The sequence below is a fragment of the Haliotis asinina genome, chromosome 7 (genome assembly GCF_037392515.1).
Source record: "Haliotis asinina isolate JCU_RB_2024 chromosome 7, JCU_Hal_asi_v2, whole genome shotgun sequence".
Lineage (NCBI taxonomy): Eukaryota > Metazoa > Mollusca > Gastropoda > Lepetellida > Haliotidae > Haliotis > Haliotis asinina.
In genome coordinates, this window is record NC_090286.1 from 11,581,663 (window position 1) to 11,597,194 (window position 15,532).

The window sequence follows — 15,532 nt, forward strand, 5'->3', positions numbered from 1 at the left end:
CAGCTAGTTAGAAACGCCATTAAGTCTCTATATAAACAAAATACCTTTTTCTCTCTGCGTATTGTGAAAAAGCATATGGAGACAACTCATTCTTTGGTCATTTCAAAATATCAGTTATGGAAGCTGCTTCACAAGTTTGGTTTCCGTTACAAAAACGTAGGCTCAGAAAATAGACGTGCACAGTGCGAGAGGTCTGATATTGTTCGACTAAGAAACCAGTACTTACGCACAATTCGAAAGAAACGTACAGAGGGTTATGAGCCTGTATGTTTGGATGAAACATGAGTAAATGCTTCCCATACCACAGGGACACAATGGTTCGCTAGCTCCTCTTCAGAGTCCTGTGCCAGAAAAGTTCCACTTGGCAAGGGAGAGCGACTGATTGTGCTCCATGCTGGTTGCAAGAGTCGGGGATTCCTATCTGGCTGCTCCCTAGTCTTCAGGGCAAAATCTAAAGACAACCGAGACTATCATACCGAAAAGAACGGGATAGTTTTCTTAGAATGTGTACAAAACCAATTGGTACTGCGATTTAAACCCAGTAGAACTCATTTGGGGTATCATGAAATCGGATGTTGGCAGGCAAAATGTAACATTCAAACTTTGGGATGTACAGACGATTGTTCAACAGTCAATAGACACCATCACGCAGGAAACATGGCAAAAGTGCGTTGAGAAAGTTGAGAATGAAATAGAAAGACATTATTGAGAACAAAGTGGACTGGACCATGCCACCATCAAGCCAGTCGTCATCAGGGTAGACTCTGACGACAGCGACACCGATTCGGACAACAGCGTCTTTTGAAAGTGACAACACTGACTCCTATTGAACATCTGAAGTGGTAACCAGATAACGGCTTTTGAGATGACCTCATCTTCACAACACACGCTTGTTGATTACCTGGCTGTTCTACCAGCAAGAGCACACACACACACACACACACACACACACACACACACACACACACACACACACACACACACACACACCTCGTACAAAATAGCGACAGGTGACAAGAAAATGATGATCGTTTGTTAAACAACTTTTTTAGTCCGGTGTCCCAAATTATGAGACACCTCATCAGAGTTGGTCTGTCGATTTCATGTGGCTGTGCAAAATTAGGTTTTGTTGCAATGACTCTGTGTTAGTGAGCAATTCATCGGTCTTAAATGGAATGAAACGAACTGTAGATGTGTTTTAATGACTGGTAGTTTATATTAGTATTAACATGGTGGAAATGCACAATATTTTATAAAGATTCTATGACAGAATATTTTATTGAAATATCGAAATGCTACACGTGCCACATCTTCAGTCTGCCAAGGGTCACACTGATAACGAAGGTCCAAGACCAGTATCTTGTAAGTGTTAACAGATAGAGATAGGCTAATACAATTTATCGTGTACTTCACTCGTGGTCACACTGATATCGAATGTCCAAGACCAATATCTTGTATGTGTCAGCAGATGCATCATGTCTTTCGCTTGTCAACGCCGTTGTGGTCAAATACGTTATGAAAATCTTTATGTAATTCTGACAGATAGAGTAACTTAACTTCGCAGTAGGTACGTTATCGGTACTCGAATTAGGCAACTGGGAAAGGGTATAAAACAGGGACGACCACAGTCACAAATGATGGTCGTCCCTGTTTTATACCCTTTCCCAGTTGTCATAGCTAATCGGGTTTACTGATAATATTGCTGATAAGTTGTTGTATCTCAATCCTATTGCCTAATTCGAGTACCGATAACGTACCTACTGCGAAGTTAAGTTACTCTATCTGTCAGAATTACATAAAGATTTTCATAACGTATTTGACCACAACGGCGTTGACAAGCGAAAGACATGATGCATCTGCTGACACATACAAGATATTGGTCTTGGACATTCGATATCAGTGTGACCACGAGTGAAGTACACGATAAATTGTATTAGCCTATCTCTATCTGTTAACACTTACAAGATACTGGTCTTGGACCTTCGTTATCAGTGTGACCCTTGGCAGACTGAAGATGTGGCACGTGTAGCATTTCGATATTTCAATAAAATATTCTGTCATAGAATCTTTATAAAATATTGTGCATTTCCACCATGTTAATAATATCCCCCCGTTCGTTTTAAAATTTCGCCCCGAAATTTTGCATGAAGAAATGACACTATACAGATTTACACAACCAGAGATGGGTAGATAGAGATAGCAGTTAGTGTCCCTGCACGTTTCACAGAGCCGACTGGGAGTATGTACCCATGATGATCTATCAATATATACGCACAAAATGGCCTCTTTGAAATTGGAAGCAAACAGGAGACAGACTTACCTAAAGAAACGTCAGTGATGGTAAGCCCTGGCATGTCGACATATAATTTAGGACGAAACCAACCTACTATCTGGAGATTGGTGATGTTCACCGGAGCCTCTATGTTGTATTGCGTGATACATTTGGTCAGTTTGGCAATGGGTATGAAAATACATTTGGGGCCTTTGTTATGTACGGAGTCTTCAAAGGGCGGTGGTGAGGCAAACAATGGATGGGAAATGACGACTATCAGGATACAGAGGATGATAAAGATGAGCCCCCTTCATTAAAACAAAACACAAGAAAATGTGAGTTATTTAATGTGTACACCAAATAGAAGAACATATAGGGTTTGGGTGAAATTGTCCGGGCAATTTCTAGCACTTTAGAACTATGTTTGATCTAGATGGTGTTGACATAATTAAATTTAGGTATGAAGGACACATCCCAAATCCCCGTGATCTACGTTATCTGAAGATATTTATAGGTAGCTCGTGGAATATGCCAAGCAATGGGTCTTCACAACATATGTATACGTTTACATGTAGCTAATGATAAAGCACGAATATATCATGTCCACAATGAGTACTTATAAATTTGATGCTCACATGCTCAAAAAGAACGATATGAAAATGTAAGCATGAAATCACAGGGTACTGAATAACTCTTTGAGAGCTATTATCTAAAGCGATGGGTATAGACATACAACGTATGAGAAAAAATCCTTGAAACCGGGAGTCTGGTTTGTATGGGAAGACTCGGATCCCGCAGATAACGTTGATCTGCACTAAATGCGTAAATGCGTAGGGCGTAGGACGTAGGACGTAGGACGTAACCATATCGTACCGTAGAGTAAGAACCTAGCCGATTTCAACAACTTCATCTGATAAAAATGTATGTCTGATAACATCACATAGATTGCAATACGTACTCAGTATATGAAACCATGACAAACGTGAACACGACAATTCAGTGACCGGTGAAAATACAACATAACTACTAACATACCTCGCATACACAAGAATGTCCTTCAGAAGTTCACATACACAGTTCACGGTGAGAGTCAGAACCAAAGTTCACAGATATGGTCACAAACATCGGAAGAGACTTATAGATGATTCTTGAGGTTTGCCAAGGTTGACTTGATTTTGAAAGTTGATTCACTCACTTCATTGTTGGGTCCAGAAGGAGTTGATGATTTGTTGGTAAACGGCTGACATCTTGATGATGTTCGGGTTGTAACGGCTTCTGCTTCTGGTCTCCTATTGTTATCCATGATGACGATCGAGGTGACGCTGTCTTTGTCGTCCCTCATGTCAACCAGCTACCGGTGCTTCACTGCGAAGTGGACAGGTAGGACGTAATACCCACAGATCGTGACTGGGGGGTTCCTGTGGTGTTGGTGCCCGGGGCAGTGGTTTGTATGATCCTCCAGTTGCTGGTCTGTTCCACCCGGTTCTGTGGTGGAGTCAGGGGGTCGTCTGTGGATGGGTCATCTGTGGATGGGTCGTCTGGGTCCTGCGTCCGTTGTTGCCATGTGTGTGTGTTGGTGAGCCGCCATGGTCACTATTGGCCCTCTGCCGCCCATCAAGAACGAGCTGAAGTTTCAACTCGCTTAGCAGAGGTGCCAGTGGCACAACCAACCCACACAACACACGGGACCCTCTGAGTGAATAAACAATGAGTTTATTACGCCACAGTCACAGGATGATTTTTTCATGATTAGGTACAATAATTATTGGATCATATTGACACGGTAATCAGGTGTCAAAATACATTATCATTATAGGCCGATATACAAAGTACATAATCATCATACGTCGATGTACACGACACATACTACATAAATCAAGATATATTTCTAACACATAACATCAACACATTTTCGTTCATACATCTTATAATACTAGCATATCCAAAACAACATTACGCAGTACATAGTGAAATACACAGTTTCGAACATACTCTATACATTATACAAGTATCATTCAACACGGAAAGATATTCACTCATAATACACTAATTGAAACAATACACGACACGCTCCACGACAGTCACGAAACCACTATTATCAAACAGACAAAACATAGACAGCAATACAGGGAGCGATTTGGGTTTTACAGCGCTTTTAACAATATTTCAGCAATAGCTTAGGACACCAGAAATGGGCTTAACAGATTGTGCCCACGTGGGGAATCGAACCCGGGCTTTCAGCTTGACGAACAAACGCTCTAACCACTAGGGTACCTAGCCGCTCCTGAACAGAGCAATAGAGAGTAAAACAGTCTAAAATATATTAACGACCACGTTCCACATAAACATAACGACCTTGCCAAGGATCTTAACAAGTGGTCATGATAGCAAAAATGTATTGCAGGAAACATTGAACTGTAATGTTAACGATTTGTCAAGGTAGAAGAAAGTAAAGGGTCTTACCTGAGTGAATAAAGAAGGAGTTTATTACGCCACAGTTACAGGATGATTTGTGACTGTGGTCGTCCCTGTTTTATACCCTTTCCCAGTTGTCATAGCTAATCGGGTTTACTGATAATATTGCTGATAAGTTGTTGTATCTCAATCCTATTGCCTAATTCGAGTACCGATAACGTACCTACTGCGAAGTTAAGTTACTCTATCTGTCAGAATTACATAAAGATTTTCATAACGTATTTGACCACAACGGCGTTGACAAGCGAAAGACATGATGCATCTGCTGACACATACAAGATATTGGTCTTGGACATTCGATATCAGTGTGACCACGAGTGAAGTACACGATAAATTGTATTAGCCTATCTCTATCTGTTAACACTTACAAGATACTGGTCTTGGACCTTCGTTATCAGTGTGACCCTTGGCAGACTGAAGATGTGGCACGTGTAGCATTTCGATATTTCAATAAAATATTCTGTCATAGAATCTTTATAAAATATTGTGCATTTCCACCATGTTAATAATAGTAACTAGACTGTAGCTGTACCCTCAAAGGGGTTTGAAGTATTGTAAAATCATTGTCCTCCTGAGAGGATACGTAAGTCCCAAAACATTCGATGTGAATTTAAATCTACCGAGTTTTTAATCGTAGTATTCTTGTCATTTAAATTTTGGCTAGCATTTCTTACACTCGCCAGCGGCTGAAGGGATGGTGTAAATCCAACTAGGGGCCATTCAAGTAGCAAAGGTAATGTAAGTCCCTAGTATGGTGATCTATCTTCCGTTGTTGGCGACCCATAGCATGTATTTATATTGTATTTTCCATGTAATGATATTAGTTTTAACTTTCAACACTGGTTTTAATGCTAATTGTGATGTTATGCTTGTTTTACTGTCCATTGTCGACAGGTTTTTATAACACACATATATATTCCTTTTCAGTGTTAAATGTTCTCGTCACGATATGACTGAAATATTGCCAATGTGACGTTAAATATTAACTCACTCACTCTAAGCCAAGTAAATGTAAGAACATTAAAGTATCTGACATCCACCAGGGATGACGTAGGCATACTGAATCAATATGCTTGGAGTCCCGTTATGGACTGAATTAATTCATGACAATAACAATTGTTTTGATGACATGAAAAATGTTCATCCGTATCATAAATGACTAAAATCAGTTTTATTGCTCATACATTCAACACCCAAAATTTGATGAAAATACAAAAAAAAATCAAAATATTTTGATACACAGGCTTTGATTGAAAGTTCACGGGATAAACTAAACTGCATACATTTCCTAACAGAGGATCTTAACATTTATCGTCATTCGAATCTTTCCTACGATTTATAGTTACCTTGTTTTGTATGAAAAACACCTCCCATGTAAAAACAGAGGTGAAGATTGTTCACTGACAGGTTTGCGTGGCCTTGGTTATGAAAAAAAATCTTTTGTCTGAAGCAATGAAGCAGCTTTTCGTAGAGAATTTTCAAAATATAGATTGAAATAAAGGTTTTCTTCTAAGTTAGACCTCATGGTTTGTTTTATGACCAACCTCTTGGTTTGGTGGTTAAGTGTCTGCCTGGATAATAGAAAGACGGTGGTTTAATTCTTGCATCAAACAAGAAGAAGAGGCCCCTGTCACCCGAATTATGGTAAAACACGGGGTTTCAGTGTAGAATAATCAATCGAATATTGCATGCGGTTGCCTTGTTTCCTGTGGAATGTGTTTGCCGTCGACCGTGCGTGGAGATTTTACGTGCACCTTATAAAGGTGTGCACATTTCGAAATGGTCTGGCGAGCTATTCCAGACTCGATTATTTACAGACCGCCGCTATATAGCTGGAATATTACTGAGTGCGGCGTACAACTAAACTCACTCATTCACTCATTTAGTCATATTTGTGTCATTTATATTTTTGAATATAAATGAAGGGGTTATAATAACAACAGGGCTAACACTTTTAGCATTTCTTCAGAAAAGGATTTTTTTCAATATTTTTAAATTATTATTTTTGTTACGATTTTCATGTACATATTGTTGGAATAACCCCCAAAGAACACTCTGACACTATTGTGAAAAAATACTACCTTTTTTTCAATAATAACAAGGAAAATATTCAATTTTAACAATTTTAATTTTATATGTAACATTCATATTTATAATGTTCTCACAGTAGCATCCGATTGCAATGCCAATGTATTTGAGAAATTTTAGAGACATTAATGAATACCGATTTGGTGGAGACAGGAATGTCCTAAATAGGCGTAAGCAGTAAACTTTTTATCCTAAAATGGAGTAAAACTATACTCTTATACTCAAACATTTCCATACCCGCTCAACAGAAATTTCACGTGTATTTAAACTCACTGCTGTAAATTGTTTACATATTCGACGCATGGATAATAGGTACGGTGTTCAGTGGCGTGTTTATCAACGTAAAAAACATGTTGTTACAACAAAATCAAAACACGATGGGCGGTTTCGGAATGCTTGAAGATGGAGATATAGCTGATTGGAGGTTTGTTGTTGCCATTAATGCTTTGAGAGATGAGAGGAAATTATTCCAGGCGTGGTGGGAAGTGCGGAAGAGCGCCTGTTTTGTTGTTGAGTAAATACTAGGAACTGGTCCACAGAAGGAAGAGATCGACAGGCATGTGTATGGTATTGATATCAACCTTTGAGACAGATACAAGCTTCCTTTTCTTAAATGCAGTTGTGAGACAGAAGAATAATTGTGTGTACTATGCGCTATTTGACGAGTCAGTGAATTTAGTTTAACGCTGCACGCAAAATTCTAGCTATAGATCGGCGGTTTGTAAATAATCGAGTGTGAACCAAACAATCCAGTGATCAGCAGCATGACCATCCATCTACGCACATGGGCTGCGATGACAATCAAGTTAGCAAGTCTGACCACCCGATCCCCTTGGTCACTTCCGTAACTGAAGATAAAGTTTTTAGTTCCATACTAGTATTATATCTCCATCTGTGACACACACAATAATTTTACTGTTTATGGACAACAGTTCAACAGCTTCTAATATTACTGATCTTTAAGAATTAATTGTTCTCGACTCAATATGGCTGAAATATTGCTTATGGGACGTTAAAATCTCTGCCATACAGACACATTACTCTGAAATGTAACACCATTTCTGGCAGCGACTGATGATGGGACTCGGTAGCTTCTGTTTTGTTCCCAGAATCAAATATTTTCCCACCAGTTATTCTGAGAGAATTAAGGGCCATTAATGCCATTATCTCATCTATGCAGATCACAGTGACCAGTCTATCTTCCAGATGTTTAGAAACTCAAGTTTCAGAAACGTGGAGGGGAATGTGTCCCACAAGAGAACTAGCTAAGGTGAAATCACTAGGGGAATAGGTTGCATCCAGCATCAGGTTTTATGCCAGAATACAGGGTTGCACGAATGGGGATAGACTTTCTCATTTAACAGTTTATGTATGGCTATTTGTACAAAAGATGAATAGTTGTCAAAATGGGAACAGAACACTGTGGCAGGATATTGATGACCATGTCTTCTTGTTAGATGTTCCATGCTATCCTGATTACTAGGAGATGCTCCAAGATGTCCAAGTGTCTGGCTGATGTCAAAAAAAAAGCACAGATAACATAACCAATTTATTTACATACATGTGGTACCTCAGAATTGAATATCAGGTCTCTAAGTCCAAACTCTACCGATAACTTCGGTTCTTCACATTGGACTCAGAATAGAAATGAACACCTATCTTTTGTTTCCTAGCCTGCCGTTCCAGACGCCGACGCTGAAATACAAAAGTTTGTATCACAGAAATCAAACGCTTTTATGACAAAGCATCTGAAAAATGAAAAACAGTGTTGGGCCCTGCCACTATGGCAACCCAAATTGATAAAATCAGAGGTATTTTAAAATTTCTGTCAACATGTAAAACTAAATATTACATGGCTTGTTTTAACTCCAGTATTGGAATTGTTACTGTTATTTACTATATCATCTTTTACGTTCCATGCAGTACCTGTTTACTGTTCAATGGCTGCTGAGACTCCTCTTGAAGTTTGCGTTTCTTGGCTTGTTTCCTCTGTCCCTGTTTCCCAGGGTCCACCACCTCAATACACGTCACCTCTGGAGTCACCTTCATGTCGTACAGACAGCCTTCCCCTAAACACAGGACACATGATTAACATGACGTCACAGCATTCCAGTAAGAGGGAGTGAGGCAGTTTGGTTTTACGCCACTTTTAGCAATACCCGAGTAATATCACACCAGAAATGGTCGTGACACATTGTACCCATGTGGGAATTTGAACCCGGAAACTTAGATTCAACTCTTGGGAGCTACAGTTGAGAGAGTGTAGTTTTTTTAGCATCTTTAGCAAAATTCCTGCAATATCAAGTAGGAGACACCAGAAATGGATTTCACACATGTACCCATGTGGGGAAGCAAACCCAGATCTTCAGAATGACAAGCAAATGCTTTAAGCACTAAGCTATCCAACCTCCCATACAGGGTTTCAGTGCTTCACTGAGCAAACTGATATTTCATACTAACTGGTCCAGGATTACTACGATACTTAAAGCTGATCATCTTTGTGAACATCATGTGCAGAACAATCTACTGGACATTCTGCTACTCCTAAACACACAAACCAGTATATACCTGTCTGAGCCGGTTTCCTGCGTTCAGTACTGGTTGGTGCTGGAAGGGCTGTGACAGTCCACTTCCCACTTGCCACACTGTTGACTTCAGACTCTGCTGGCTGTTTCTCTTCTTGCTTCATCTTCAGCTTCCCTGATTCAGATTTCACATTTGTGGATTCTCGTGCTGATGATCTCTGCTTCTTCTTACTGCTCTTAATCACACTTTTACTGGCAACATGAGTGGATGACTTGTTTGGGGATACAGAAGATTCCACAACTGAATGATTTTGTCCTCCACTGGTCTCAACGACTGCTCCATTCTCTGCATCACTGTCCCCCAATGCATCGTCTTCCCCTGCACTGTCCTCCACATCACTGTCCTCCTCTTCCATACTGCCCTCTCCTTCGTTATCCTCTTCCTCCTCTACACCACTCCCACCATCCTCCTCAATGTCCTGAACGTCATCCCCCTCAAATGTCGGCACCACACGTATCTTCTTCAAATCCTGCATCACCTTTGGCTGAGTCTTTCCACTGACCTTCCCCTTGACCTCTGTGTCAACTGACTCCTCTTTGCCTTTGACCCCTGTGTCCTTGACCTCTGCTGTAGGTGTTGGTGTGTCCTTTGAGTCAGCTCTGCTGCAATCCTGTAACACACAAGCATCACACGTACACAAATGTATTATTCCTTGTCTATTACATCAGTAAAGCATAATACCACACTGTTTAACTTATAGAAAACTGATCATGTTTAGTTCCACTTACGAAGTAATTAAATTTTGGGGGGAGGCCAGCTGTCTGAGCACAGATGCATCTCTTAGGTTTGCCAGAAACCTATAACTGATGGTTCAGATCCAGCTATGCCAAAGGTGTTTATACATTTGTCATCACCACATCCACACAAACATCCCAAGACCTGACTACCTATTCTCAAAATATTCGTAGCCCTACAAATTTCTTAAGCCTATTCTTAACACATTGGCTATGATCAAAGTTATGAATTCTAAACATTTTGAGAATAAAGATTCTGTTCCATATTTTCCTCTAACATTAAGCTGACACACTCCAATACAAATGGAGTGTTATTCACTTGTCACTGTGGGGCTTTCAGATCAGAATAGAGTTATCAATGCAACAGCCATCAATTAGCATGCATGCTTTTGTTGCTTGCATGCATTTTCAGAAAGAAAACAGTTGTTCAACTGAACCAACAAATAAGAACAGTTATAGTCAAAATGGTTTGATTACTAATACCAATTAATAATGTGGTTCTGTAACCAATGCAAAATTTGTTATAACATGAGAGATAACTCCAAAAGATTTCCCACATAAGCTTTGTCCAGGTAGACTGATTTCTGATAGTCAGATAATGCTACATTTTTCAGGGCTTCACCTCTCCCATTCAACAACTTCAGCTCACTACAGTTTGTACTTTGACAACTCTTTGACGTGTACATTCATTCTGTACAATGTTTTCCATTTCGGTTAATGAGTGAGTTTTGCTGTACACTGCTTTCAGCAATATTGCAGCAATATTAAGAGAGGGTGGAAGCAGCAATATTGCAGCAATATTAGTAGAGGGCGGTATCAGAAATGGGCTTCACACATTGTACTTATGTGGGGAATAGAACCTGGGTCTTCAGTGTGACAACGCTAGGCTACCCCACTTCCCAATTACAGTGTAACAAAAGATACTTTTTTATATTTATCTATTTGTTTTCCTCTTTTTGTTTCACAAACTGAGAATAAGATCATTTCAAAAAGGCAAATGGGAAGATTCTCATGAGAATTGACCATGTTTCAATGTGGCAATTGGTAGCATTTTTGGTTCATTTAACAAAGAACATTCACGAACAACCTTGACCATACCTCTGACTCTGGTGGCCGGACGAAGTACGGGATTTTGCCTCTCTGCCAGTCATTGAGGATCATCTTGGCCATGGTGCTGATATCTGGTTCACCTCCCTGCAATATCAGCCTCATCTGATACACCCACAGTACAAAGTCACACAGGGTTGTGTGTGGAAGGTATAAGTAGTGTTTAAGATGGGATGTTACACTGACTACAGATGTTTTAAATAAATGACTAAGTTCAGCCCCTTGACACTGACTTTGACATATTTGAAACAAAATATGTTTTAAGGACACCAAACATGTTCATAGGACTGTAAATATATATTATCTGTAAATACGAATAGTCATATCGGGTGATCACATCTGTTTCCTGCCAGTTTTAGTTATATTCCGGAAATCTATCAGCTAGGGAACATCTTAAATTGACCTCACTCACTGCACCCTTGAGGGGAATTGCGGCCTAGCCTCATCATGATAAGCACATCTACAAGCCCTTGGTCACATTGAATCTCTACATGTAGACATTGATAAGCAGATCTACTGGACAACTTGATCACCCTGTCTTTAACAAGTGGACTCTCATGACAAGATTTACAGCCCCTTGAACAACTGGTCACCATGCCCATCTACAAGTAGACTCTATAAGCAGATCTACAGCTCCTTGGACAACTGGTCAGCCTGCCCATCTACAAGTAAACTCTGAAACGGATCTACAGCTCCTTGGTCAACCTGTTCCCTTTGCATTCTGCAAGTAGTCTTTGTAGCCTCTGTAGCCTTGTTTCTATCAAAGGCAGCTAGGGACTGACCTTCAGCAGTCGTCCTGACTTGCGTGCAATCTGTTCTATGAAATCCTCAGTCCCTGTCCAGCTGTCTATCTTGTATGTCTTGTTGATATATTCAGTCTTAACACGCTCCAATATGGCACCAATGTAGTCCTCTGGGTTCCTGATGTTCTCTACGCGAACCTAGAATGAAAAGGTGTTGTTTAAAACAATGCTTTATACTCAGTCTTACGTGTATAGCTTCATTCATGCTGGTATAACTAGAACAGTGTAGCCATCTACTGGTAGTTTCTTTTAAATTACGACAGTCAAACCAGGACAGAGGTAGGACTCTATGTTAAGTCAAACTAGGACAGGGTTAGGCCTGTATGTTAAGCCAAACTAGGACAGAGGTAACCCTCTATGTCAAGCCAAACTAAGGACAGGGGAGGCCCCTAGGTTAAGAAAAACTAGGACAGAGGTAGGCCTCTAAGTTAAGCCAAACTAGGGCCAGAGAAGGCCTCTGGGTTAAGCCAAACTAGGGCAGTTGTAGGCATCCAGCTTTAGTTGAACTAGGACGGGAGTAAGCCTCTATGTTAAGCCAAACTAGGACAATGAAAGACCACTAAGTTAAGCCAGAATGGGAGTAGGCATCCAGCTCCAGTCACAGTAGGACAATGTATTTGTGTTTGTTTATTCCATATTATCCCACACAACAACATTACGGCTTTCTCAAAGTGGCCTGTAAATAAACTGGTTTGGACCAGACTAATCAGTGATTGATATCATGAACAGTTCAAGTGATAGTAGACCCATTTAATCAAGTCATCAAATCCACAAACAGACTGTTTTCCCATTTAAAAATCTACATTCTGGTCACAACCGACATATAAACAAGACATAGCTATAGGGCAGAAGAGCTAGGACGAAGGTAATTTCAGAAACACTTCCTGCAAAATTTTCACAGGAATATTACAATGTTATTGAAAGCTCAACTTACAACTCCCTTGAGTACAATCTCAGTCTGCGTGGCTCCAGTTGGGTACACCACACCAGGACAGTCCACCAGGAAGATTCTCTTCATCAACGTCACATACTGCCACACCTGTAGCACAGCATTGTGGGTAATGTATCATCTTACGCAGCATTGTGGGTAATGTATCATCTTACACAGCATTGTGGGTAATGTCACATCATACATGTCAAGGAAAACCTGCTAATAGAGGTGGCTACCTAGTTGATACGTAGTCACAGTGTATTAGACAACCACGGTACTGCTGTACAAATCAATCATAGCACTAAGGTGTTCGTAACTCATGTACGTTATCACTGACTTACATGACCATAACTTCAAAACGTAGACATACGACATGCTTAGTGCGAGGATGGTCATAACTCTCATACCTTTTCATAAACAACAGTCTTAGTGCTAAGATGATCCTAACTCCAACACTTTATCATAGACTCACGATAGTTTTAGTGCTAAGGTCATCGTAGCTCCCATACCTTATCATTGACTTAGTCTTAGTGCTAGGGTGATTGTAGCTCCCACTCTCTCCATGATTAACGAAGTCTTAGTGCTGAGGTGATAGTAACTCCCATAGCTATCATAGACTCATGACAGACTTAGTGCCACGGTGATCGTAGCTACCACACCTTATCATTAACATACAACAATCTTAGTGCTAAGGTGATCATAACTTCCATGCCTTATCATATACTTGCAACAGACTTAGTGCTAATGAGATCGTAACTTCCACACCTTAACACAGACTTACCACATACTTAGTGCTAAGGTGGTCTTAACTTCCATACCTTAACATAGACCTATGACAGTCTTAGCGCTACGGTAGTTTCCTACAACAGCACACTGAACATGACACATGAGACTGACCTTGGTCTCTCCAGCGATGGGAGCCACTTTGCAGACTTTCTTAGCCTTCAGGGTGTTTATGATTGAGCTCTTCCCCACATTGGGGTAGCCGATGAAACCAACACTTATCTGCTTCTTGTCAATGTGAAGCTGGAACAAAAAGGATGAACATTTGTGAACAGATTTGAGAAGCATCAACCATTACAACAATCACCAAAAACTAATAGAAAGTAAAACAGAAATTTGAAGCCCTAACTGAGACGTGAAGTTGCAACACAAATGTTAACCCTGTACAAGAGTTGTCTCCCTTTGCCTACCTTCCCAAACTGTCTTAGAAGGTTGATGAGAGCCCCTTTTCCAAAGGGGTTGGTGATGCTGGCATGGAATGCCATGGTGGGATGTTCTGCTGACAGAATGGCCACCCACTTTTGCTGCAAAATAACACAAATTCACATTATGTTATCTCATATACAGTACCACAATAAAAATGTATCAAGTTATGACTGACATCAGAAAAAGTGAGCAAATTAGTAACTACACCAAGATCAGAAGTTGTCATGTTCACAGTTTACTGTAATCAAACCTTCAGAGACTGGACTTAGATCAAGCCACTGGCAACTGACAAGCGCCAAGCACCGAATGTTACTATGGTTACTTACTGTCACCCAAATTGGCACCAGGTCGACTTTGTTCAAAACAAAAATGAGATTCTTGTGGGCCTTTTCCTTCTTGAGATATTTCTCCACCTGGTAGCAACGTGTTCCTAGGGGATCCCTGGCATCCAAGACCTGAACAACTACATCAGAGGAGTCGATCACCTACACCAAGGAGCCAATCATACAGAACACTGATATTGGTTTTCTTTGTTTAATGGCAAAGTCAGCCACTAAGATCAAATATGAGACAGACAAACCAGGGGTTGATATTATGAACACTGATATGATGACAACGAACCCAGATGTATGTTTATACTGTGCTTTAATTGGTCTAATTTACCAAGATGTCCTCCCCGATTACCTTGTACAGTTCATTCCAGATCCTCTTGGACTGACCCGCTTTGAAAACAATCTCTGGAGTCTCATCCTTGACCCCTGTGTCTTCCTCAACAAGGTCATGGTCCTTGGTGATGTCATATGAGTCCCCCAACTTCTCAGCTTGTTGCAGCAGAGTCTACAACATCAACACATGCATTCTCTCACATACGGTCCTACAAAAAGTCCCAACAGTCATCAATCCAATGACAATCATATCCTACAAAAAGTCCCAACAGTCATCAATCCAACAACTGTCACATCCTACAGGTCATCAATCCAATGACAATGACATCCTACAAAAAGTCCCCACAGGTCATCAATCCAATGACTGTCCTACCACATCCTACAACAAGTCCAGTTAACCAAACACACATTAACCCTCATCCATGTTTACAATTCATCAACATACTGATCCTAATCAAACCTGAAATAAAGTGTTTCCTCACTGTATTTCCCTTGCCTCACTTCCATTTTTTGAATCAATTCTTAATGTTTAATTACAGCATAAGTTTTTTTCATTTTCAAAGCACATGATAAATAGCCAGCTGTTTGGTTCCCCATACCCATACCCCAAAAAATTGCAACATTGCATCAGTGCAATTCACAAACAAATTCTTCACTAATTA

At 40.3% G+C, this 15,532-nt stretch overlaps 1 protein-coding gene across 1 annotated transcript in view; it reads right to left on the minus strand.

Annotated features, from left to right (window-relative positions):
• Positions 1-8,369: 8,369 nt before the first annotated feature.
• LOC137292214 (nucleolar GTP-binding protein 2-like) overlaps positions 8,370-15,532 on the minus strand; it is a 48,099-nt gene continuing 40,936 nt past the window's right edge. Inside the window, exons 10-19 of the mRNA XM_067823786.1 lie at positions 14,890-15,042; positions 14,532-14,690; positions 14,190-14,303; positions 13,894-14,022; positions 13,000-13,104; positions 12,045-12,203; positions 11,254-11,349; positions 9,404-10,031; positions 8,762-8,904; positions 8,370-8,530 (exon numbers count right to left, since the gene is read on the minus strand). Coding sequence (XP_067679887.1) covers positions 8,441-8,530; positions 8,762-8,904; positions 9,404-10,031; positions 11,254-11,349; positions 12,045-12,203; positions 13,000-13,104; positions 13,894-14,022; positions 14,190-14,303; positions 14,532-14,690; positions 14,890-15,042 — 1,776 coding nt within the window. The 3' untranslated portion in view covers positions 8,370-8,440. The remainder of the gene's footprint in view (positions 8,531-8,761; positions 8,905-9,403; positions 10,032-11,253; positions 11,350-12,044; positions 12,204-12,999; positions 13,105-13,893; positions 14,023-14,189; positions 14,304-14,531; positions 14,691-14,889; positions 15,043-15,532) is intronic.